At 42.1% G+C, this 26,311-nt stretch overlaps 2 protein-coding genes across 4 annotated transcripts; both read right to left on the bottom strand.

Moving 5' to 3' along the window:
* Window positions 1-3,863: 3,863 nt before the first annotated feature.
* On the bottom strand, window positions 3,864-11,916 carry LSM11 (LSM11, U7 small nuclear RNA associated). The gene is made up of 4 exons (XM_081135066.1): window positions 11,455-11,916; window positions 6,767-6,906; window positions 4,835-4,918; window positions 3,864-4,377 (listed from the first exon to the last, which is right to left on the bottom strand). Exons 1-4 carry the CDS (start codon window positions 11,906-11,908, stop codon window positions 3,967-3,969), a joined length of 1,089 nt encoding a protein of 362 aa, XP_080991192.1. The 5' UTR covers window positions 11,909-11,916; the 3' UTR covers window positions 3,864-3,966.
* A 1,627-nt stretch (window positions 11,917-13,543) lies between these two features.
* Window positions 13,544-20,651, bottom strand: THG1L (tRNA-histidine guanylyltransferase 1 like). 3 transcript variants are annotated; one of them, XM_081134713.1, is made up of 6 exons: window positions 20,420-20,651; window positions 19,442-19,618; window positions 18,522-18,691; window positions 17,742-17,830; window positions 16,368-16,475; window positions 13,544-15,079 (listed from the first exon to the last, which is right to left on the bottom strand). In XM_081134713.1, the coding sequence occupies exons 1-6, from the start codon at window positions 20,608-20,610 to the stop codon at window positions 14,918-14,920; spliced, it is 897 nt and encodes a 298-aa protein (XP_080990839.1). In that variant the 5' UTR covers window positions 20,611-20,651; the 3' UTR covers window positions 13,544-14,917. The 3 variants fall into 3 exon arrangements, with proteins under 3 accessions (XP_080990839.1, XP_080990840.1, XP_080990841.1); XM_081134714.1 differs by lacking the exon at window positions 20,420-20,651 and adding an exon at window positions 20,136-20,203; XM_081134715.1 differs by lacking the exon at window positions 20,420-20,651 and having other exon boundaries at window positions 18,522-18,596; window positions 19,442-19,609.
* Between the last annotated feature and the right edge of the window lie 5,660 nt (window positions 20,652-26,311).

The raw sequence follows: 26,311 nt of genomic DNA, 5'->3' as shown, positions 1-26,311 counted from the left end.
CCCTTCCTTGGAGCCCAGGAAACTGTGACAGGAACCCCAAAGGCTTATCTTAAATCCATCACTCAGTTTGCCAGAAAACAATGACAGACCACCCACCTTTGCAACACAGGCCCAGATAAAATATTCTTGCTTTACAATCACTAAGAAAAGCCTTCTGGGAATTACTGCCCAGAAAAACACAGGCTCATGAAGAGAAGTTAGTGAAAAGAGGTCAACTGCATTCTGTATCTGGCACAGGAAAAGAAAAATTAAAACAGTTGCAAACCACTATATTTATACCATGATACACTTACATAAACCTTGACCTGCCCAAAGAAATCATTTCATTCAAAAAAAATATACAAAGGGTTGAAAAACTTTAGGGCAGCACCAGTGACAGCTAGCTGTCTTTGATTAATTTAAATTTTTTCCTAAAAATAAAATTTAGACAAAATTTAAAGATGTAATTTTCAGAACCGATTCTATTTCATGATTTTACCCATTCCAGCTGCTACAGTGCAAACAGGAATAAAAATATCTATTCTTCATCAAGCTAGGTTTCTATTTCTTCTCAAGGGATAGAAGCAGTACACCTACTTTCTATAAGGCTTCTGAGGATTAAGAGCAGCTCATAGCTCGTGACCTGACAATCTCTAAAGGTGCTTCTGGACTATTTCACCATGAAAACAGATAACCCCCTCTTGATCCACTAACAACTCATAGCAGGGATTCCTATGCACCTAGACTTTAATACTAATGGATTCTAGGATTTCGGATTTGACATGCACTATGCAGAGAGCAGGGTACTGATTAGGCACTGCTAACTCTGGCTAACCATCTGACCAACAATGGCCCACCTCTGTCATAAGATGGTCTCTGAAAGGAAGCATAAATGCTTCCCAGATACTAGAACAAACAACCTAAAGTGCAAGTTCTCCTCGTGGCAGAGCAGTAGAATCACCTCTATGTACAAAGAATGGCACATGAAATCATTCTGGGTGTGAAACCATATCTTCTATTTCTCAATCCCTTGTTCTTACCTAACAAAGCTGGAAACTGCTGAAAGGACCTCAACAACTACACAGGTATGCCCTGTGAAATGTCCAGAAAACACATTCCCATGTTTAGAAATTACTTTGAAGAACCAAAGTTGGATGTTCATAAATAAGTACTATTCTTACCAAGTTTCCCAAATCCAAATATCTGGAGAATACTAGAAACCACTTTTGCTACACTGCAGCTGCTTAGAGCCCCTTCAGGTGAGCTGGTGGGAGGCCTCCAGGACTCTACCATTCTAGCTGTTACTGCCCCCTTTTCTCTCCTCCTGAGGAAGGCTTCAGTTGTTTCCATAGCAACTTACTATAATGTCCCAGGTGATGACATTTTTTGAGCAGTATATACATTGTTAGGACCTATTTTTTTCTTACTTATGAAAAATTTCTCCAATAATAAAAAAAAAGGCAATGACTTTTAAAAACTGACTTCTCTAAAAAAGTATTATGCTTTGTAGAAAATACCACAATACTAGATAGTTCATTCATTCCAGGATCACTGTCCAAACCAAACAAATAAATAGGCACATAAGACGGATCACACAATTTTAAAATAATCTTCAGAGCCAGAATTGTTAAGCTGGGCAGAAAAGCAGTAAATCAATCTTTATATGGATATATAAAAATTACATACAAACATGAAAACCAGCATTGGTTAGATTTAATCAGGCACTAGGCTGAAATAGAAATTGATTATATTCCTTTTGATGCCAATTTTCTACTTTACTGGAAAAATCTAGTATCCATTACAGCTTTTAGCTGAGGAATGAGAGGGCAGAAAGATGGGACAGCCAAACAGGGGAGATTGGTAAAGAGGTAGAGGCAGGGATGCCTGATAATTAAACAAGACAACTATTAATTGGGAAACTGAGATTTTATACACACTATTTAGAAGAGATTTGACTGGAAGATTCCAAAGATGACTGTTCAAGTTTGTGACCTGGAACCTCTCTAAATGTTTAGTGCATCTGCTCTGACTCTAAAAAACGTATTTAAAATGCATTTTAAAATAAAAATAAACAAACAAAACAAAACAATCTCTACAAATTCCCTTTTAGGGATGTGTCATTTTTAGATGCTCATTCTCCCTTTGGTATTATCATATAAATCACTAAGAAGTTTAGGGGCATACTTTCTGATAAGGATCAGAGAAGGGTGGGGACTAGGATGTAGGAGGAGCAGCAAAGAAATGTTACTCTCCTTTTACTGACGATATTCTTCTGAAACTTCCACTATCCCAAAGGAGAAAGGAATGGAATATGGAAAATAGTTCCTGAAGACATTACGGCCTTCTGATCACAGCAAGATCATAATTATGACACCTACAGAGATTACCTGCCTTGCTCATAAGAATTCTAACCAAACTATGAAATGCAGTTAGCAAAAATTACTCATGGCACTTAAACAAGTTCAGAGACTTTAGAATGCCTTCCTAAATTTCTTTTGTCTTAGTGCTCCTGTGAGGTAGGTGTCTGATGGGGAAAATCTGAGGCACAGAGGGGTTAAGTCTGCTCTCCTTTCATTATATGATGAGCCAATGACCCAGCCAGCAGAAGGACCAGGCACCCCAGCTCCATAACCTTTATTTGTCCTGCTTCTCAGAAGGCTTACCTAAGTTACACAACAAATGCAGCAGGGGAAAATCTTCTTTTCAAGCATTTTAACTAGTTAGCTGTTTCTTATTTGTACTGTGAACATGAGTAATCTAAAATAAAACCAAATATAAACAAAACAAAAATCAATGTTGCCTAACAGTCTGTGTCAAGATATAGCCTATTCTGCACTGGTGACTGAAAAAGCATAAAACATGATTCAGGCAGTACTGGAGAGTGCTATGGTATTTCTGCTACTGCAGCCAGGCTGTGAATGAACTGTCCTTTACAGACACTACCCACTATAGTTTGTGAGAACCTCTTTGGCCTGATACAAGGGAATTAAAACTACCACTGCCGTCTCATGAAAACCATTCTGAAAGATATTCTACACAGGGCCAGCCCTGCCTGGAAAGGGGATTTCCAGCTGTATGATGCATGTATATTACTAAGTTCATGCAGCACTCTTTGAAGCCAGACATGAAGGTCACAGTCCCTTGCCATAAAGCTCACAGGACAGGTCACAGAGGGGCAATTACACAGGGTACATGCACTAGCACCATGCCACAGAAGTTAGAGAAAAGGACAATAAGCCACCACAGGAGCATCTTACAGTCCCATCTGGTATGCCATTCACAGAAGTTACTTCTGGTAAGGGAAGACCACTGAGGTCCCATATTCCTTCCCATAATAAGGAGAGGGATACAAACAGGGCATTCACTGCCGGCTGCTTTGAATATACCAACTATTCAAATTTTACCCTTACATAAGCTGGTAACTTTCTTAGATCTTATATATATCCAAAGATAATAGATTACATTTCTTGATTAAGAGAGAATGGTGTAGAGCAAAATTCAACAGTCGTTTCAAGATGTGGGTACAGGGCTCCAGGGAAATTTATACTGCTACTCTTAGAATCAAATTCATGAGTACCCAGGCACTAGCTTTTAAAATGAGATCATTCTTTTTGAGATGAGTCTTTCTCCTCCACACTATAGAGTCCATAGAGTGAATTTAATTCATACTACAACCCCTGATTCAAATGGAAGATCTTATATTTGGTCTGAGTGTCTGAGGTACAGCATACCAAATCAGATGTGTGTACCCATGTGCAGCTTGATATTATTGCCTTGATATTAATGCAAGCACCCACCCTCCCAAGGCTTTTCTCCCCTTGAGGGAGCTCATCTCCCAGAGAAACCAAGCCTGGCTCTCTTCTCAACACATGCAGTACCAGAAGGAATCATTCCAACTCAGGGCTTCACTGGGATACTAGGATATAGCATAGCAGCAATTCATGCACTTTATTTCTAAAAACCAAAGCTCAAGTGAGGCTGAGCTGTTCACTGTGCAAGATGAACCAGTAAGACATTCTCACCTCGGATGAAAATCTGGTTTATGTGTCTAGTGAATACCTGCTGGTAATCTACCTTGGGCTTTCTCTTTTTCTTACGGGACTGGCCCCTAGAAAGGGTAGTAGCTCTGGAAAAGGTACCTCCCACACTAGACCCTTCTGTCCGCATAGTCCTCCCTGACAGCTCTGACCTGGACTCCTCCCTTGTAGATGCCTGCAGGGAAGAAGGGACGGAGCGGGAATGTTTGCGTGAACCCCGGTCAGTATCTCCTCTTCCCCACACTGAAGCTACCTTCCAAGTGGATGTCTGGGAGTATCTGGACAGAGTGGAGTCTTCAACTGCAGACTTAGAATCTGCCTCCTTCTTGGAGGAATCTTGAAGTTTTAGTCGATCAAATAGCTATAAGGTAAACAATGACAAATATTAGCCTTTAACATCCCTCTTTCAATATACAGGGGGGGAAAAGACCAGATTCCTCAATTATGCTCTGTGGATAACTTGCTTCGCAAGTTTTAAAAAGTTAGTAATGAATTTTCTATTTTTACCCATAACTCAGATAAATCACTAAGTGTGTAAAGAGAAAAGGCACCTGCTTATTTCTACTGGGTAAAACAGAAAGATTTTTAAGGCTTATAAGAGGTAACCTGTTGCTCAAATATGCAGGTCCAAAGCAGCAGCTCATCTGAGATTAGCTGGATGCATAAGAATAGACACTAATGAAGACCTTGGCCCAGGCATACCTGGTTGACAGCACCAGGCTTTCCCACTAGGAAACCCTGGGCTCTGGGCTCAGTGATCTTAATTCCTAAGCCTGAAAGCATGCTGGGTACTCAGGAAGTCGGGAGAAATTGCCTACCCTCGTGAGAGTCAATGAAGAATCCCGCTCATATGCTTTGCCTAGAACAGGCTTTCGGTAGGTCTCATCCACGTCAGTAAGTGCCTAGAGAAACAGCCCAAAGGGGGAAAAAGGAGGCAAAGTTAAAAATATTATTTTATGGCTTTCAGAAAAAAAATTTTAAAGACAAAATAACATCTAATTGTAGCAGAATTAAACTTAACAGGTGACTCAGCTCTTGGGCAGAAAAAAAAAAGGTAATACCTGGCACCCTCTGAGTAGGATTTCCAAGAGGCTACAACCATGTAAGATGAATTTCTTCTGTGGTAAAGGGCCCTTACAACTGCACAGAGGTTCTTATATTTCACTGTGCATAAATACCCAGGAAGCTTATTAAAGTATGAATCCAAAGCTACTACTCCCTTAGAGATTCAGATTCAGTAGGTCTGGGATGAAGCCCAGGAACTTTGTTTTAACCAGAAACCCCAGGTGATTCTGATGCAGGACAGCCTTGGTCAATGCTTTGAGAAACGCTGCTGCTTCTTTTCCCTTTCCAGTTTCTATGTTTTGTGACAGCAATTAACAGAGACTGACCAGAGTTACACATGAATTATGGTGAATTCTCGTCACTGAGAGATAATTTCACAGGACAGCTGTTAGGATCAAACGAGACTGTATATGAGAAATTACTTTGAAAAGTGTAAATCACCATGCAAGTATAAGCTGACAGTGTTATTATTACCAGCACTGTCATTACATATGTTATCTTAAGTCCTTTTCCTTCAAAAATAAAATTATAATAATAATAAAAAATTTCTTACATTTTAGAGGCGAGAAAACTGAGCCTCAGAGTCACACAGTAACGAAGTAGTAAAGCTAGGATTCAAATTCAGGTTTTCTGATTCCATAATGGTTAGAAAAGTCAGAAAGACCTGTAATAAAGTCCTGGTACTTCCACTTACTGAGAGAGTGATCTGAACCAATCTTCTAAAATCTGTAGCCTCAATTCCTTCATTTGTGAAATGGAACAGTAATAGACCTACGACTCATTCATTGTAATAATATGAAGTCCTTAACATAGTATGTGGCACATAACAAGTGCTTAGTAAATATTAGCAACTACTACTATTACCCAGGGGAATGTGTGATGGAGATAAAGCTCAGGGAGAAGAAAAGCTGGAGATGAACAACCATATGGAAAAGAAACACTACAAAGTCCTGGTGGCTCCTATTTGAACTGCCCCACATTATAGCTGTGCTGTAATATACCCCTTCTTTTCTTTAAATATCTAGTAAACAGTAGACTCTAGAAGGTTGGAGGGGGTACATTCCATAAAGAAACACCATGCAAACTATCTTACTTATTAATATGTCTGCTCCCCCATCCTCCTTATCTATCTTTCCAAAAACAGTAGAGTGAAAGTTCCTTTCTGAAACTTCTATACTTAGCACTATATCCAGCCAAAGTGGGACGTCAATAAATATTTTTAATAGGAAATCAATATAAAAATACTAAACAGTTGAAATAAGTAATCATTCCTTAAGGTTGGTTTTCTTAACCTTGGCATTAAAAACATTCTGCATTGAGTAATTTTTTGTTGTTGGGGGCCATGTGTGTACTGTAGGACATGCAGCAGAATCCTTTGCCTCCAACCACTAGATGCCAGTAGCACCCTGTTCCACAGTTGCAACAATCAAAAACATGTCCCGACATTGCCAAATGTCCCTAGGAAGGAGGAGAAGGGAAAAACCACCCTGCTGACAGCCACTGCCTCAATGAAAAGGAAGCAATAAAAGGAACTTTTTTGTTGTTTCTCAGGAGGGTATAAAGATTCGAGTTCTTCTGGGAAGTTATTCTGTAGGCTTCGCTGAATAAGGTTACTCAGGACCTTTAGACTTGTAAAAGATCTAATCCCCAAGAGGTTCTCCAGCCCCTGAAGAAGGCTTAATTACCATATTCCAGAACTTGTCAAATGCAACGAGGAAGCCTGTACAGACACCCCGAAGTCCCTTGAAAGTGCGGATGTGAACGTTCACCTTCACCCCCTCCCGAATACAACGATGGAGTTCACCCAGAGGGCTGCCTTCGTGCACTGAAATGAGAAAAGAATAGTCACATAGCATGAACAACTAAATCACACACATACACATATTCTCTCGCACATACACACACACACTCTCACACTCAGGCATACACAGTCTCAGTCTTTCCCTCCCTCCCAAGTTTGCAAGGCAAAATTCTTTGGGGATTAATGCCACTGATAGTAAACAAACAAAAAAGTCGCTTTCTGCTTTCTTCCTAGTGACATAAAATAGAACGACAGTCCCACGCTACAGCTTGGATAACTAGGATGGGTACCCTTGACCTCCTTATTCTTCAGGCGTGGGTGGGCTTATAAATTATAGTGGTGATAAATTAACAGATGAAAAGTACTCTTGGAAGAAAGTGACTTAACAGATAAGAAGTAGGAGCTTATGTCAGACTGGAGATTCGGCAAGAAGACATAGGTGGGGCAGAGTGGCAGAAACAGCAGCCTTGGAAAGGAACATGAGAGCTTGGTCTGACCTTCATCACCTACCCTTCCTCTAGCAATATTCTAAAATTCTCTGAACCTTTGACATATAAGGGTGTGCATGTATGTGTATATGTACCTGGGTATGTTACAGACTGTGTTAAATCCAGCACCGTAAACACCATTTAGGTCATTATCACTGGTTGTGTGACCTTGGTGGTAACTTTCTCTCTACAAGTCCAAGTTTCCTTATTCATAAAATAAAGTTAGATGATTAGTCAGCTTCTAGATTCAGGAATAAATCTCTATAATTCAATGTCTTAGAAACTGATTATAATGCCTGGATTATTCCTTTTGCCTATATACATACGCTGCCCCCACCTCACCCCCATACACACATGTGTTCCCTCAAAGAGTAGATAGACCATTCTTTCTTCTAACTTGGGGAAAAAACAGGGCACCACTTCTCCCCCACACCCCAAATCAAAGAGAAAGGAAAAGCAGGTATCTTAACAACAGTCTCTTATTCTAATGGCAAGTGGCAAACTCAGGTCTTTCAATTCTCACATCTGTGCCTTTCTCTTGATTTTTTTTCTTCCAAAAATTTAATAAGGTGTAATTCCAGGAAGCATTTCTCTCCTGTGATCAAAGGTACGACACTAGCACCACCTACCAGAGCAAACTGCCAAGGCAAAAATGAGCTCCCCATTCTGAATCAGAATGCACATTCTGAATCTCTTTCCAGCGGTCTCTGACAAATTCCAAGTAGATATAAGCTAAGCTTATAAAAACTTAATATGACCAAAGGGAGAGGAAAAAAAAGCCTCATCTTTGCAGAAACTTTTTCTTCTCAATCCCCCTTGCATTGCCATTATGCTTGGGTCACACCCTTCCAAGTCCAGGTCATCTTTACTCCACTCTTACTTCTCCTTGCTCATGGCAATCACAAAATTCAGACAACAGATTTTCAATAACTAATACCTGTCTCCTTCCACAACTAACCATATCATCATCATCACTGTCACCATCATTATCACCAATTACTGAGCCCTCAGTATGGGCCACGCCCTGTGGTAAGTTTAACTTTATGTACATTATTTTCATTAATCCTTACAGCTAACACTCTTATTTCCCCTCATTCTATAAATGAGGAAACCAAGGCTCAGAAAAGTTTAAATAATTTGCTCTAAGTTACTTACTTAGTAAACAGCTGAGCCAACAGTCAATGTCAGGTCACATGCATCTTGACCTACAGCTTTTAATTATGACAGTCTAACAGTGACATTTAACATTCACTGAGAATTTCCCTATATGCTAAGGATGATTACTGTTTTAAGTGCTTTAAATGTGTTAATTAATTTAAACCTCACAACAATATGTAGATTCTATCATTGTCCTCATATCACAGATGAGGAAATTGAGGCCCTAAAGAGTTTAAGTAACTTGCCTAAACTAAAATAGCTAGAAAGTAGAGGAGCCAGTATTCAAACGTAGATAGTCAAACTGTGTTCTGCTCTACCCCTAAATAATTTTACTACTAGAAACTTAGCTCCTAGAAACATTTGCCCTAAAAGTGCTTTTGCTTACGAATAGACACACTAGCCCGGCCGGCTGTGGCTCAGAGGTTGAGCATCGACCTAGGATCCAGGCAATCGGGGTTCAATTCCAGGTCAGGGCACATGCCCAGGTTACGGGCTAGGCAGCTGATTAATGACTCTCTCATCATTGATGTTTCTATCTCTCTCTCCCCCTCTCCTTTCCTCTCTCTGAAATCAATAAAGATATATTTAAAAAAAATAAAAAAATAGCACACCGTTCTCTATCATCACAAAGTCAAAAGAAACTTTTTGGTTTGGCTCTTCAACACATTCTAGCAACAAATCCCTCTCTGGACCCAAATTCCATTCTCATTGCTTTGGACACAAACCCTCTGCCTCATATATGCAGCACCCTCCACACCCCCAAAACAAGCAACCATTACAGTGTACTCTCCTCTTCCCTCTCCTGAGACTAGCATAATGGGTTAAGCACATATGCCCTGGAGTTGGACAAAACCAGTATTCTCAGCTGCAAAGTAACCAGTTATGTGACCCTGGGCAATAACAGTTAATAACTAAGCTTCAGTATCTTCCTTCATCTATCAAGTTGTATCTAAGGGCAAAATGAGATATAATGCATCTAAAGGGCTTAGCAAAGTGTACAGCACATATGTGTTCAATTACAGTAGCTATAATTAGCAACACTGAAATTATCACCTGACTTATAAAGGGCTGCATGAGAAAACTTTCTGGCTGATGGAATTGTTCGGTATCTTGATTGCGGTAGTGATTTCAAAACTCACTGGATGTGGGGTGGAGGGGATAAAAGGAGGGGAGACATCTATAATACTCTCAACAATAAAGATAAAATAAAAATAAAAGGCTGTATTCTGCTATGTGTAAATTACACCTCGATAGCCTGATTTTCAAATAATTACTTGTTATCCACAGTCATGCTCCTCCTTAACTTCAAGACCTAAAGCTTACCTTTTATAGTAACTCTTTCTTGAATGAATCTAATCCTCACCCATGCTGTTTTTTTTTCTTTCTTGCTTTCTGAAGGTCATCAACTCTGTGATGTCTACCCATCTCTATCATATACATTCCACTGTTTCCAGTGGTGTGGCTAAAATTTTCAGTGCCTAGGGCATATTCTCTGAGACCTCGATTCCAGGCATATATTTTACCCTGGGAAGTCGACAAAGCTGGTCTTCACACTCTGTCAGAACAATACAGCAAAGTGCTCCATAGATAAAGGTAACGCCACCCACCGCACAAATATTTCTTTTCCTGGACAATCTCACTAGCAAAGCAATAACTGATGAAATGAAAATGAATGCTGCATTCTGAGTCTGATGTGGCAAAGAGTAGAGCCAAAGTCAGGTCCTCCAAACTGGTCTTATTTTAGGAACATGATACTCCATCTCTGTTACTGCTGGACAAGCAAGCCGGGGTGAACCCTAAGCTTGGGCAGGGACATTGGGGCATGGTGAGTCATCTCACAAACGCACCCCTAACAGCGCACAGCTTTTCAGGATGCTTCTCTCTTAACAAACACATTTCTAGGAATGAAACAAAATATACCCTTGCTTAGCACAACCCTCCACTCCAAAGGCAGTGGTGACTTAATAATGTCACAACGTAGCGATCAGGATACAGATGCTCTGAACGGCTAAGTAGGTCACTGCCTTTGCGGGGCAGATGTGAGAACTGGTTGCCAGACGACAAAACACATAACCCTGGGCTGTTTGTGTTCCGTTTATACAAGACCTAACTCACGCATCGCATGGGCAACCTCTGCTGTTTACAGCTTCACTCTAAGGATGTATTAGGAGGCCCTGAGGAATTCCCCTGAGCTATTTCCACTTCAGAACTTTAAATAACCTGTGCACATGGTAACCCGAGCCTGACGGACAGTCCTGCACCCAGCCTGGCAGAGGGGCTGTAAAACATGCCCGTCTTCGTGGAGCCTGTGCCTGGGGCACGCTCGGCGCCTGGGATGTGGCGATGCGAACATGTGTGTATCAGCACCCTGCGACCTTCTCCTGCTTAGGGCGCCCCGAGGACGAGCCGTCACTCGGTGTGCTGGCTGGACAGGTTTCCCCACACTCCACCCCGTCCTCTCCAAATCCCACCGACCGACCAAGCACTCCCCCAACACCGGCTCCGCGCCAGCGCCTCCGCCCGCGGTCCCCAGGACCTGCCATCGCCCTGCAAACTCTCCCCGTGACGCGCGGGCACGGCCGCCTCTGCAGACCCCGCCACTCCCGCGGGTCCTCTCCGCGGGCCCCTCGTCACCCCGCCCCGGCGGCCGCTTCCACCGTCCCCGCCGCCTCCGCAGGCCGACACGCCCATGGCTCCGCAGGCCCCCCGCGGCTCCGCACCGCCCCCTACAGCTTCCTCCTCTCCCCCCGGCTCAGGCCGACCCCTCCTGACTGAACACGGCCGCCCCACGTCCCACGCTCCCCGAGCGCCCCCTCCCCGCGAACCTGCGCCGCGACCCTCCCCTCACACGCCGCGCCCCGTCACTCCTCCGAGGCCCCCCGCCGCCCCCCGCGTCCCCGCCCGCGCGCCCGCCCGCGGCACTCACGGGGCATTCGCGTGAGCACGTTGCGCGGCGCCCTCCGGCTCCGGGCGGGCGCGCGGCGGCTGCCCCCGGCGGCCTCGTCCCCTTCCTTCCGCACCACCATGAGGCGGCGGAGGCGCTCGATGCGCTCGGGGTCCGGGGCGGGGGCGTCCGGGCGGCGGCGGGTCCTGCCCGAGGGCCCGGCGGCGGCGGCGGCGGGGGCTCCTGAGCCCGGGTCCGCGCCCCGCGCCCGCCCGCGCCCGCCGCCGCGGCCCCCGGTCCTGAGGAAGGTCTCGTAGGCGGCCACGTTGTTGAAGCAGGGCGCGTTGGGGTAGGGGATGGGGGGCAGGCGGGGCGCGTACAGGGCCAGCAGCGGGTCGAAGCTGTCAGAGTTGACGTCCAGGCGCGGGCTGGGCGGGCGCGCGGGGCTGCCGGCGCCGGGCGACCTCGCCCCCCACTCCCGCTCCCGCTCCTCCATGTTTGAAAGGCCCGCAAGCTGAGGCCGATGGGAAGGAGGAGCGGGGCCGCCAGAGGGCGGCACTGCGCAGCCGCGGGGCAGGGACGCACTGCGCCGGCGCGGCCGCCGGAGGGCAGCACCTGCCCGTGGTCTGCTCAGCCGGGGGCGGGGCGCTCGGCTGCGGCGGGTCAGCCTCCCCCCGCCCCCCAGGGCCCCAGCGCACGGGTGACAGGTTAACCTGCTTTAATGCAGGGTTTCCTCATCTATGTCATTATCACTTAGGGTGTCTGTTAATACTCCAGATTCCCCGGGGTCGAGGCCGGAACCAGCATGGCAACAAACTCCCCCGGCGTTTCCCTGCTCTCTGGGGCTGCGGTCTGCTCCCAGCGCCAGCAGGCTGGGAAAGGGGGCAAGGAACGTCCCAGTCGGCTTTCCCGCGGAGTTACCACTGGGAGTTACCCTACCTGGGCTCCAATTACTTGAGCTTTTCCTGGTCTTTATATAAGAATGAAGATATAGTGCATGCAGAGTGCATAATAAGTGCTCTGTGAATGTTAGCTAATATTGGTGAAATAATTTACAGTGGGTAGATCCCAGTTCTCCCATTTCCTACATCCTATAAAAAAAGTAATTTGCACTAACACAAGAAACCTTAGTATTAAAGAAAATTCATTATATCACTGATTTTCTAAGCACTGCTAAGCAACTGGAGGAAAAGATTCAGCTCTTGTAAAACAGGATTAGAATAGCCTCTGCTCTGCAAAACATTTTTTGTTTTTTGATATTAAAATGATAGTCTGTACCAAAGGCCCAGGTATTATTCCCTTATCCAGCAGAGGTAAGATATTCCAGTCACCTACAGGCCACAAAAATCTAACTGCCACCACTCCCCAAAACTGTCAACTAGTATTAACTATACCAGCTGCTTTTGTGCATATCTTAGTTTCTTTAGATTCAGAAAGGAAAGCCCCTAATACTATTCTTTTAGAGAGCAAAATGAAAATGAATATAAAACTGCAATATACATTAGAATGAATACATACAACAAAACCCATCAAGCATGCGGCTTCTAAGTAACAGCACTACAGATTTAGTTATAGTGTTTGAGTATTAAGCCTAGGATATTCATTTGCTCAATACTTTGTGACAAAACTCAAAGCTGCAAACTGCTGGAAATTCAAAGGAACAAGTGCCTGTCTCCGTTATCTTATGACAAAATCAAGTAATAGCCTTTGTAGTATTACATAGCACATTTCTTCAGATGGTTTTGTCTTGAAAACTTGTATTTTAATGCCTATATATTTATTTTTATATGAAATGCTCTAAATTACATTTCCCAGCCAACAGCTACATTATCTTATTGCCTCATTTGGCCTATCACAGTATACCTTGTGGCCCAAAATGCAGTATATCAATGACCACAGACATCAGAAGCCTTTGGGGTTATAAACCGTATTACTGAACTCTGAGTTTTATGGGGGAATATGGAACTGGCCTTTTAAACAAGCATTTCAAGTAAATTTTTGCATCCAGAAGTCTGTAAACCACTGCTGTAATGAAAGGTACATGTATTCTGGCTTATGTAGACATACAAACACATACAAAAATTGGATCCATATACTGCATTTGTATAAGAAAAATAAATGAAAATTTAGCCCAAGGGAGTTGAAACCTTTATTTTTCCTCTCAAAGAGATTTTATCAATTACAAAACATCTCCTATTCCTGTGGAAGACAGGAAGGGAAAATATGGCATCGACAGATGGGGTATCAATTGGTAAGGGATGCGACCAGCCGTCACTCTTTCAAAAATACATCTTCTTGGCTGTAAATTCTGCAATGCAAGACCAGGCACTGGGACATGGGCTGTCTCTTAATTCTTAATAGAGCCAAATAACTTCTTTCTTCTAAAACATGAAATGAGGACAAGAGGCAATGTGAGTTCTCTCACCACCTGTCTCCACTACCTCCCCCTTTTCAGAGGCCAAGAGCTTGGCAACATGAAATTACTGCTGCGGCTCTCTGGGCACTTCAACTAACCCATCTCTACTGGTCATCAGCAGGTGGAGCTATTAGGACTCCTTTGACACCTGCCACCTGTAACCCCAAGGGGAGTGTTGACCCCTCTGCTCTCCAATTCAAATGTCATTGTTCTGATTATACAGAGGCTACCTGAGAATCTTTTTCAGGAAGTCCAAGAGGTGACAAGGTGACTTTTAAGTATCTAAAGGACACAGAGTGAATGTTTCTCCCTCCTCGTTCACTCATTGTCACACATTTTCTTTCTCTCATACACATAATTCTTCTTAGAAAGAGATCATTGGCCTTGCAAGCAATGCCCCTGGCAAGACCATGATGATCACGCTAATTAACTCTACAAAATCAATCTATGGAATGTTTAAGAAGAACATCCAAACTACTCATTTGTTCAGCCAACGTTGCCAGATTGGAGATTAACACAAAGCCCTGAGTTTTTCCTGGAATTCTTGAATTCAGAGACATCCTGCAGGCATCAAGCTATATTTATCTCCAGGTCTGCCAAAGATGAATGCAAGCAGGTGGGGGGTGGGAAGGTGAGATTTAAGGTCACTGGATTCTCTAGTTAGGAACAGGTGCACAAGAATAAACCCTGGGCTCATCTTCCATCATAGGTGAAAAGAGTTTGGCAGGTTTTTGTAAGACTTATGCCACAATCTAAAAATGATTCATTCTGCAAGGCATAAAATAATTCTCACTTTATAAAAATAGTACCACAATTTTTAAAAAAATGCACTTCTACCAAAGGAAGCATGTTCCAACACTGCAAAAAAGGGTGAGCCACTTAAAGCAGAACACGATACATAGCCACTTAAAGCAGAACACGATACATCACCTCATCCATGCCTTCCTTCCCTGTTCCCCTCCCAGCCAGTCATGTCACTCCTGGGACACTGTTCTGGGTAGTAGGGATGCCTGGGCCACCTAAGACCAGAATACTTGGGGGGGGGGGGGGCTTCTGTGGTTAAGCACAGCAGGACAGAAAAGTAAAGGGTCAGCTGTCTTCATCTAGGATCTCTGGGTGTTCCTTCCAGAAAGCATCCCCGATGATATCACAGTGCAAGGGCACTGGCTTAGTCCTGGATCGGGTCACTGACATCTTTTTCCCTTCCATTTCTGCTGGCAGCTTAACTTCTTTGGTTGTGACTTCATCCACCTACAGGTAAGTTAAAATATTGACATGGTTAACTTGAGAGTGGATTTGAGAGAGGAGGGGGAGATGTGAGGGAGGTTCATTTTCTTACTTTATATACTTCTGAGACATATATATTTTTTAGAAAATACACAGATACACACACACCTCTCTCACCATACATGAATTTCTTTACAATTAACAATGCTTTTAAAAAAGAGTTATGTTGCCCAGCCAGCATGGTTCAAGGTTGAGCATCAACCTATGATCCAGGAAATCATGGTTCGATTCCTGGTCAGGGCACATGCCTGGGTTGTGGGCTTGATCACCAGCAGGGGATGTGCAGGAGGCAGCTGATCAATGACTCTCATCATTGATGTTTTTCTCTCTCTCCCTTCCTCCCTCTGAAATGAATAAAAATAAAAAAAATTTTAAAAACACTTAAAAGAAGTTATGTTGCTATATTCTGAAAGAACATCTTAGGAATAAAGAAGAGATTTCTTGTTCCTTGTTAGCAATAACTATAGAATTAATGGCATTTCTGCTCTCCCAAGAAGTATCCAAGTCTGTGCCAAAGAACAAATGTGCTTTAAAAACACTAATAAAAGAGCTGAAGTTGCTAGTGAAATGACTAGCTCTCAAGATTCCCCCGTAATACTTAAAAACACTCATTTCAGAAAAACTACTTTGGATGGAAGGAAAGAGGTTTAGAGAAATCATTATGCCCCAGGAGCTGAAACAAGAGAGAAAATTTTGGTAGAATTAAGGATTTAGGTAAATGTAGACTCATTACAGAACATTAAGTATGAGTGTCTGGGGAATCTCACGAATATTCTGCAAATGTCAGAACCCTCATATCAACATCTCTTAGGGACTCATATTACAGTTGTCACAGGATGGATAGACCATTTAATGGTATTATCCAGTGTGGGAGAAAGTATTTCTACAAATGTTCTACGAACGCAATCCTCATACCTGCGCTGTAACCCTATAACAGGGTTTCATTTGATTTGAGGAGAGCTTATGACACAGAAAAATAAGTGTAATAGTTCTAAAGATCTGTGTTTCTACTTATAGGGGAGATTCAAGATAACAAAGTTCACTGACAAACTGATACAATGAGCATGGTCTGACAAAAAAAAAAAAAAGGCATTGAGATAGTAACCTATAGCATCTCGTTTTGGAAAGGAGCTAATTCGTATTAGCACCTGCAGTCATATCAGCATAGAGCTAGCAGGCAAGACAAACTTGGGATGGGTACAGACTCTCTTCTTTTTTGACCTCCATTTTTCTTGGGATACAACAGCATTACCTTTTGCCATATCAACACAGTCCCTTTCCTATACATCAATGGCTCATTATTGTAGTTGACGTTGAATTCAGAAAACAAAATCTCGTTCTTGTCTGCTGCAAGAGTTCCCTGAGAAAATAAAAAGAGACATACAAACCTTAGTTATGCCTTATCTCTCCCCTAACCTGACCAGTTCACCCTCTACCTAAACTTCCACAAACAAATCAAGTGGAAGTGTTTTATCAAGTATCTTTTGATACTAAAGAATTTGCATAATTTTAAGAGCAGTTCAAATCTTTACATGTGTAAATTCATAAAATTCTCTTCTGCTAACCACTATTCTATATACCTGAAACTAATACAAAATAATATTGAATGTAAAAACAAGTTCTCTTCTGTAGCAAACAATGGCTTCACAAGTCATGAATGTGATGGGGTGACAGGAATTAATAGTGAGATTACCTATTCTGTACTAGATTCTTTATGTATACATTCTTATTTGACTCTGATAACCATCTCCATTTTACAGATGAGAACTCTGAAGCTTAGAAAGTTTATATAAATTGCCCAAGACTATAGGTTGCTCTTATTTGTCTAGAACCAAAATCTTAACTTGGCTCTTCCAAACGGGATAGACCTATTCTTATTCCTATCACTGCTATATATAAATCCTCATCATCGCTGTTGATAATGACAGTCATTTACTGAATAATTATAAAGTACCAGGCATTGTATTAGTTGCTATAACACATCATCTCATTTCAGAGTTAATCATCCTATAAGTAGCACTGTCATCTAATAATAAAAGCCAGTGTTTATTAAGTACTTACAATGTGCTTTGTCCCATCCTATGTTTTACATGTATCATGCCATTTAATTCTCAAAGTAAACCTATGAAGTAGGAACTATTATTTTCCTCATTTTACCTATAAAAAACTAGGCAGAGAAGATAAAATTAAGAAGCATGATCTGAGTATGATTGACTCCCAGAGTCTAGACTCTTTATAATTCATAAGGGTCATAGACCCCAAAAATCTAAAGGTGCCCAGCAGGGAATTGCAATGAGAAAATAGGCCAGGTGGGACTGACAGAAAAAGAGCACATGCCCTGTCTAAAGAGGGCAGCCAATACTCAGTTCTGGCCAAGCATTACTACGTGGGAATGCAGAGCCAAGGTCACTGATCCCATTTTCCATCTGAGGACACTGAGGCTCAGGGAGAAGTAGTAACTCATATAGCGTCACAGAGCAAGCAAACAGCAGAGCTGCGACTAGTGATTTTTTATACGCTTTCAAAACAAAGCTGTAAAGAGAAATTGGAAAGAATGCAAAATATTATGGGAGAGCCTACAGAAAACTGTTCCCAATTAAGCATTAATGCAGTAAGATCTTTATACCTGTAATCTCTCTTGGGCTTGTACTGGTGTTAGTCCAGAGTGCTGTATGAGTGCCCAGAAAACTGTGTTATAAAGATTATTGATATGACCTGTGAGGAGAACAAAGTAGCACTGTTTAAACATACATAATCTTTATTCAGTATCCATGTTTCAATGAGTACTAGAGCCCCACCTCTCTCCTCTTTAAAGTAAAAAGATCTCAAGGGCTATTTAGTTACCCACCCAAAACCATACACAGGAGATATGGGGGGAAGTGGGCAGCCAGAAACAAAGGTATTTCCTAACAGTTTTTTATTCTGCCATTTTAGTTATATTTTACACATATCTGTTAACTTGTGCACCGAAATTAGAAATACTTTCCATGTTATGTGATTCAGATTACTCCTACCCCTTTTCCAGTTCTGACAAAATCAAGATACACCAAATGAAAAGTTTCACAAACATTTCATCACAGTCATATAAGGCAGGAGTCACAACTCAAACCCACTGAGAGGTGACCTTCCCTACCACATCCCCTTCCCCGGGGAACAGGGAATAGTAGAGACTGTGGCATACTGGTGTGTGTGTGTGTAAAGGAAGCAGTCACTGCACAGGTTCTGTCCACTACAAGTGGGAATACAGACCTAGTACTGCTAGATCTTCTGACTTTAAAAAAAAAATTTTGGGAGGGAGTATTTCATTCCAAACAAAATACATGTGAGCAAAACTTGTACCAGACCACCACCTCTAAAGTATGGAGTTGGTGATTTAAATCACATCTGCTTAATTCCTTTCACTTACAATCTGCTTGCCGCCAGCTGAGGTAGTCCTTTAAGGTCTGGTTGTTAGGATACACCACAACTCTTCCATCAAAGCCTGGGGGATACCAAAGGGGCTGATCCTCAAAGTAATCCCGCCAATAAAACACGAAGCTGGAGGCGAACTGGGAGGCCACATGAGTCATGAACTTACTTGCAAGTGTAAGGCACATTGGGTGGAGCAAGAAAAGAGAAAATACATGACATGAATTCAACAGTGAGATGGGCCCTGTGGGTAAAACAGAGAGATTACACAAACTGGCCAGCAAACCTAGAGATAAAATATGCTAGGCCAAGAAAAACTATTTTAATATTTCAGTTACATACTTAAAATGTAGCCTGCCTCTCTTTTTAGTACTCTAAGTAATTTACTAATACCAACTTCTTTTTCTGTAGTATGTAATGTGAATTTACGGTTAGAGAGGGTTTTTTTTAAGTCTTAAAAGAAGAGGAACTATTATTTTAAAAACATACCAACTGATTATACAATTTGTTTCCTGCAAGAGTTTCAAAATGCTCAGATATGAGATTTGTCTATTTTGTACTAAAATACTGAAATTCTCCTACATTAAAGGTTTAAGCAATACTGCAATGCCCATATAAATGCCTGTCACTGGCTAAAGCCAACCTATGAATCATTAATATTATATTCCATGGTCTATTTTTCTAGTCTTAATGTTCAATGCCAAATCAGTCTAGAAGGTGATGGGGAATGGAATGGAAAGAATCAGATATGAAATGCTCAGATATCAGATGGAAGTACAACAGTCCAAACAGGAATATACATACATTCCGCAGTTGCAAATACTACAGACATATTGTGGACTACGAGTCTGTGTTTAAGAAAAGCAGAAATCAGATGCTGACAGGAAATATTCTGATGGAGCAGGGCTATGGAATTACCTGGCTCTTCTTTTAAACCAATTGCTTTTCCGCTTGAACACAAAGCTGTACTCATCACTCTGTCCATATGCAATCACAATATCCTCTAGTTCTTCCATTACTGTCTGGGCACATTTCGTCATTAGGTGGAGAGCACGGCTGTCATTAGGTTTTGCAAAGTTGTGCTTCTCAGAAAACCTTCATGAGAGAAAGAGAAGGGGGAAAGAGCATAAATGCAGAGAGCTTGCTTTAACACTAGGGATCAAAGAGACTGTTTAAAGAGGAAGGTACTGTACTAGTGCTGTGAGTCCAAACATTCCACTAGCCACAACCTAATCCATTCCATTAAGAATTTAGGTTTTTCTGTCCTGACCCACTGAAAAAAGGGGACATAATTGCTAAGCCTCAATTCCCTTTTCTACCAAATGGGGAGAGCAAATGTTTATACAATTGTCCTAGAGATTAGGGGAAAATAACAAATGTAATTATGCCTGGCTCCCTAGAAGTGTTCAATGTTAATTATAATAACGATTACTAAAATGGCACTTTAAAAAATTAAATTCCCATCTTTCTGTTACACTTCTGCCTTTTTTCTGACCTTTTTTTCCTTCTGAGCCCAGGCCACGTGGCCTGTTATTGACAATGAAAGAATATACTGTAAAGAGTTGCCGACAGCAAGGACTCAAACAAAATAGCGGGGCAACTGGCTGAAGACCTGAAGTACTGTGTCCGAGAGGGACTTTTCCCACAAGGTTTTTGCTAACAGGTCTCCGCTCTCAGACAACCCGGCCCGGCTTCTCACGAGGGGAGCACCATGTCCCATTTAACTACCCGGACGTCCAACCACATAGCAGCCAGCACGTAGAATGATGCTCAATGCCGTGCGCTCATTGGCTCCCGCGTTACTCCGGTGACAAAGAGCCCGGGCCTGCGATCCGAGGTCCAGGACATCCCCGGAAGCGCCGCCGGGACGCGTGGCCCGAAGCCGAGCGCACTCACCGGTGGAAATTCCTGCCATCTAGCCGCACCACCACCCAGCAGTGGGGCAGGCAGGTGTCCTCAGTCTCGAATTCCCGCACGTACTCGAACTTGCTCTTTGCCATGGTCGCCCGCAACTTCAGGCACCGTTTCAGAGTGACGGAAGTGGAAGCCAAGCAATCGCGAATCTTCCTGTAGCAAGCGGCCCACATTCCCGCCCCTACCCCGCCGCGCAGAGGGCAAAGGCCCAGAGAGCCCCGCCCCGGAAGTGCCCTTGTCTTTTCGTAGCCGCTCTAGCCTCACTGGAGGTCCGCATCTTTCTCGCCTCTCCTTGTAGTCCTCAATCCACTTCCCGGCCTGGAAGGAGAGTTTCAGTCTTCCCTATGCACGACCCACAGTTGCTGGCTTGTCTCCCGTCCTACAGCAAATCACTCTAATGAAGTTTAAAAAAATTTTCTTCTAAGTTTAAAGTTTTGTGATTTTTCTCTTTCTAAATAGCAATTATTGATTTGTTGTAGAAAATGTAAAATACCATTTTCTGTATATATACAGAAAAATATAATTAAGAAAATTAATACTTCATATCTCCCCTCTCCATGTCAAAGCGTTGGAGTTTCCTTCCAGTGTCTTTTCTCTTTGTGTGTTTACACAGGGAACACACAAAATGTGTAATCTATAATAGTAACAAACCCTATTATTTGTATTACGTTTGATGATTTATAAAGCCCTTTTGAATTCATTACTTACATTATTGTTTTTATCCTCAAGAAAATTATTCAAACAATATAAAAGGATATATGGTGAAAAGTAAGTCTCTTGCTAACTCCTAACTCCATACTTTAGGCAGTTACTATCACCAGTTTCTTGTATATCCATCCAGGAAAAGATACAGATACATAAATAAGTACATATTATATATGTGTAAATATATATATATGTGTGTGTATATATATACATACACACTTTTGATACATATATATCAAAGCAACAGGATGTTACTTCCTTCCCTGCCCATACATCCCTCTTCCATGAGGTGCTGGGAGCACCTACCCTGCCCCCAGGACAAGTAGTGGCAGGTATGGGGAGCCTTCAAGGGCAGGCAAGAAGAGAGGACTGCTTCCTCACTTGCCAGGTGGAAAGCTGCAGAGCTTGCCAAGTGCTGCCACTGCAGGAGGGCACCAAAAGAATCACTGGAAGATCCTGATAGGTGTCATCTCTCCTGTCCCCTTTAAGTTTGGGGAGGGTGTGTGAATGTAGAGACCACTGATTACATCACACTCAGAGGTTTTGGAGCAGTCTAGGCCAACAGATGAGAAGGAGCAGCAATGTGATGTGCTAAGGAAAGGATAGGGATACCTCATTGCAGTTTTCCCCAGCCACTGAGGCCTGGAAAAGATCATCACCATTAGCCCCATCAGAAGGAGCTCAGAGGTTACAGGGGAAGGCAGAAGCTGGGAACTGCCTATGTAGTCACCCCTCCTGAAGAGTTTGGAGACAGAGCTGGAAGAGCCAAAAGGAGCTATGGCTACTCCTCTTCAACAGATCCTAGAAGGATCCAGCTGATGCTAAGAATGGCCTCAACCATGTACCATGCCAAAGCAGGAAGAGAGAAGATTTCCCACCACCACGTTGAAGGCCAATTACATAAGGAGGCCTCTGCCTCACCTACACCCCAGTACACCCCTCAATGGGATAGGAATAAACCTTGAAAAGGAGATGATCCGGAGGGTTTCAGAATCAGACCATGCCTCCCACCTCCATCCTAGGTTGTTGGAGTCTGGGCAGAGTGAAAGAGCAGACCCAGGGCCTCCCACTCCAAGTCCCTTTAGTAATAAGCCTGGCCTGTGCTGGGCCCAGGGACGGGGAAGGGAGTAAGGATGCTTGTCACAAAAAGACAAATACCGTATGATTCTGGGTACTCAATGACATGCTTAGAGTAAACAAATTCATAGAGAAAGAAAGTAGAATGATGGTTGCTAGGGGGTAAGGGAAGTGGGGAAGGGTGAATTGTTTAATGGGTGTAGAATTTCAATTCTGTAAAAGATGAAAAAAGTTCTAGAGATTGGTTGTACAACAATATGAATGTACTTTACTGAACTGTACACTTAAAAGGGTTAAGATGGTAAATTGTATGTTATATGTATTTTACCATAATTTAAAAAAACAAACCTGCATACAACAGATATTTATGATCTAACTGGACATTAATGTCTATTTTTTTTTTTATCCTCACTGAGGATATTTTTTTTCATTTGCTTTTCAGAGAGAGTGGAAGGGGGAGAAGAGAGAGAGAACCATCAATGTGAGAGCGACATTGATGGCACAGGGCTGAGGATCAAGCCTGCAACTGAGGTACTTGCCCTTGACTGAAACTGAACCCGAGACCCTTAAGTCCACAGGCTGGTGCTCTAACCACTGTGTAAAACCGGCCAGGGCTGACCTCTGTTGTTTTTTAATTTATACTTAGGAGATCACTCACTGAGGCTGACAGGAAGAAAAGTAATTGCCTTTGTTATAGATGTCATATTTCAGTTTGTCTTCCCTGATGCTGACTCATTTCATTTGCACTAAGAGCTGTATTATGCAAATGAAATTCACGGTGGAAGGGACAAGAAGAAGGAATAATTTGTCTCTAAAGTCTCCTTCCCCACCCTAAACCACTCTAATCAAATTTCTGGCTGGAAGTAATGTTCAGTATTGTTTCCAGGAATAAACTGCCTAGTTCTGGCATGGTTCTGAAGTTGTAGTTTTGCCTGCCCAGCATCCCTTTTTCTGTCTTCTGGAAATGGTACCCAACTGTCCTTTCCCCAGCCCCAGACCATTTGGTTCATGGGGGATAACCCCATCTCACCTTTGCTCTGAAGCGAGCACATGATCAAGACCACTGTAGTGTCTCAGTGTGAATTACAAAACGGCCTCCCTCTCCTGCAGACATAAGCATGTACCAGTCAAAGGAATGGTAAGTATGCCCTGCACTGGATTTCAGCCCCTGCTTGTCCTCTTTGCATTGAACACGTGCACAAATATTTTTGGTGGCCTCCCAATGACCGAGACCTGGCCAGTCCGGTTCAGAGATGTGCACCAGATCCACACCAGGTCAATGAGACAGTCTGACACTCTGCTAGAACGACTGGGGAAAACAGTCTTTTTTCCTCTTACAATCATTACACTGGTGGACACATTGCCTTCAAGAGGGAAGAGCCTGCCTATGTAAAGGTGAGGATTTAAAAAAAAAAAGTTCGTATGGATTTTAGAGAGAGAAGAAAGGAAAAGGAGAAACATTGATGAGAGAGAACCATCAATGCGCTGCCTCCTGGATGCCCCCTACTGGGGATTGAGACTGAAACCTGGGCATGCGCCTTGATCTGGAGTCGAACCAGTGACCCTCTTGCTGCATGGGACTATGCTCAACCAGCTGAGCCACTAGGGTCAGAGCCTATTAATTTTTGAGTAAAAATTTGCTTGGGGAGAATTATTTCCTAATTCAAGTTCAAAGACCATAGCAGAAACAACTTTTTTAAAACCAGCAAAACAATTAAAATCAGGGAAACTGATAGTTGGCTCTTTGAAAAGATCTATGCAGTTGATGAAATTTTATTAAAATGATCAAGAAAGAAAGAGAAAAGATACAAACTACCGAGATTAGGAATGAAAGAGGAAACATTCTAACTAGTAGTGTGACCTTGGACAAACTACCTAACCTTTCTGAGCCTCATACTTCTTGTCTGACAAAAATGAGGATAATACCTACCTCACAAGGTTGGTGTGAGGATTAAATGGAACGCTGTAGATGAAAACTCCTTGCACAAGGCCAGTCATGTACAGTAGGCACTAAATAAATGTTAGTTTCCCTTAAAAAAACACACACCCACAAACGCAAACCCTTTCAAAAATAGAAGAGAAAGGAATATTTTCAAGCTTATTTTACCCTGATACCAAAACTGCAAAGACATCACAAGAAACTACAGACCAATACCTTTCATGAATATAAATGCTGTCCTCGCGGGACGCGAAGAAAACTCGAGACACAAAGAATGTAGAATTTAGGTGGAGATGCAGAGTGTTGAGGCTCTGGAGAAGCTACAACAACCCTCCTCACCATCCAGGGATTTTTATTGTGAGCTACAGAAAGGCAGGTGTGAAAGATGGTGATCAGTAGAAACCATAAAATGCGCAAGAACAAATGGCTTTGTTTTGTGCTAATGCTTCACACTTGTTCTTAAGGCCATAACTCTCCTGGGGGCAAGCTTCCCAGAAAGATAAGGATCTGTTTTCAGTTCCTGGCAGAAATGTTTCCCTCATTTTCAAGGGGATTTCTGTGATTCTGGGGAAGCTTGCTACCCATCTCCTTCAGAGTTTGTTTGTTGTTTGCTGGCCTTTTCCTATATATAAATGCTAAAACTCTTAAAGGAATGGCAATTGGATCCAGTATGCATACAAAGTATTACATGTCATGAGGGAGTGAAGTTTATACAGGAATGCACGTTAGCTTAACATCTGAATGTCTAATAATGTAATAAACCTATTAATAGACTAACGCAGGTGTCAGCAAACCATGGCCCACAGGCCAAATCTGGCATGCCTTTTGTGTTTGTAAATTACGTTTTATTGAAACACAATCATGCCCATTCATTGACATGTGGTCTATAATTGCTTTCACTCTACAACAGAGTTTACTGGTTGCAACAGAGATCACATAGCTCACCAAACCAGAAAATATTTATTATGTGGCCCTTTCCGGAAAATGTTGCTGACCCCTGGAATAAAGTAGAAAGCCATTTGATCATCTCAATAGATGTAGAAAAAGCATTTGATAAAATCCAACAAACATACATGACCAAGCTCTACACAAACTAGGAACAGAAGGAAACTGCTACATAAAACCTACAACTGTCATCAAACTTAAAGATCAAAGACAATGCTTTTCCCCTAACATTGAGTACAAAACAAGGATGTCCACTCTCTCACCACTTCTATTCAACATTGAACTGGAGCTTCTATACAGTGCAACAAGGAACAAAAATATAACCATAGTATCAATATACAACCAACTAGATATGAAGTTAAAAATAGTTACATTCACAACAGCATAAAAAATATTTAGGAATAAATTTAACAAAAGAAGTGTAGAACTGTTCACTGGGAATTACAAAACATTGTCAAGAAAAAGAATGTTCTGGAACTGGACTATAGTGCTGGTTACACCACCTTATAAATTTATTAAAACTCACTGAATTTTAATAAATTATGACATATAACTTATTAATGCATAATTATGCATTATGACATATAAATCAAACTTCAATAAAGCTGTTTTTGATTAAGAAAAAGATTGCTTTCTGCTGAAAACATACTCCCCATATGCTGTTTGCACTGCGGTCACAGAGGATTGTCATAGCACTTTTTTTGAATTACTAATTCAGATTGGATTAACTGATCTTGCATGAAATCAACACCAACTTGATTTATTTCTCCGCCTCTTTTATCAGCCTTTGTTTATGCCCATACTTGGCTTCATCAGTTAAACCCCAGTTCAGCAGTTCTCAAAGTGTGGTTCAGGGACTGACTCAGAGAATCTGCTAGGTTAATACAATTTTCATAATAATTCTAAGACAATATTTGCCTTTTTCACTGTAATCGCTCATGAATGTACAATGAAGCTTTCTAGAGCCTACACACACGTGAATCACAACAGATTGAAAGCAGAAACAGACATGAAAATATAACTGGTTTTGTTTTTAATTAAGCCAGACATTAGATTCACAATGTGACTCTTCTAATTTGGGGGAAAATATAGTTTTAGTATCAAACTATCTTAACATGTCATGGGTTTAATATTGATATCTTAAACTAATTGATCGCTAAATATTTTTTAAAGTTGTCAGTTTTTATTTATAACATGGCAAATATTGA

The sequence above is a fragment of the Miniopterus schreibersii genome, assembly GCF_964146895.1.
Source record: "Miniopterus schreibersii genome assembly, chromosome: 4".
NCBI lineage: Eukaryota > Metazoa > Chordata > Mammalia > Chiroptera > Miniopteridae > Miniopterus > Miniopterus schreibersii.
Note: the sequence above shows the minus strand (reverse complement) of the source record. Positions and strands in the feature narration are given on the sequence as shown.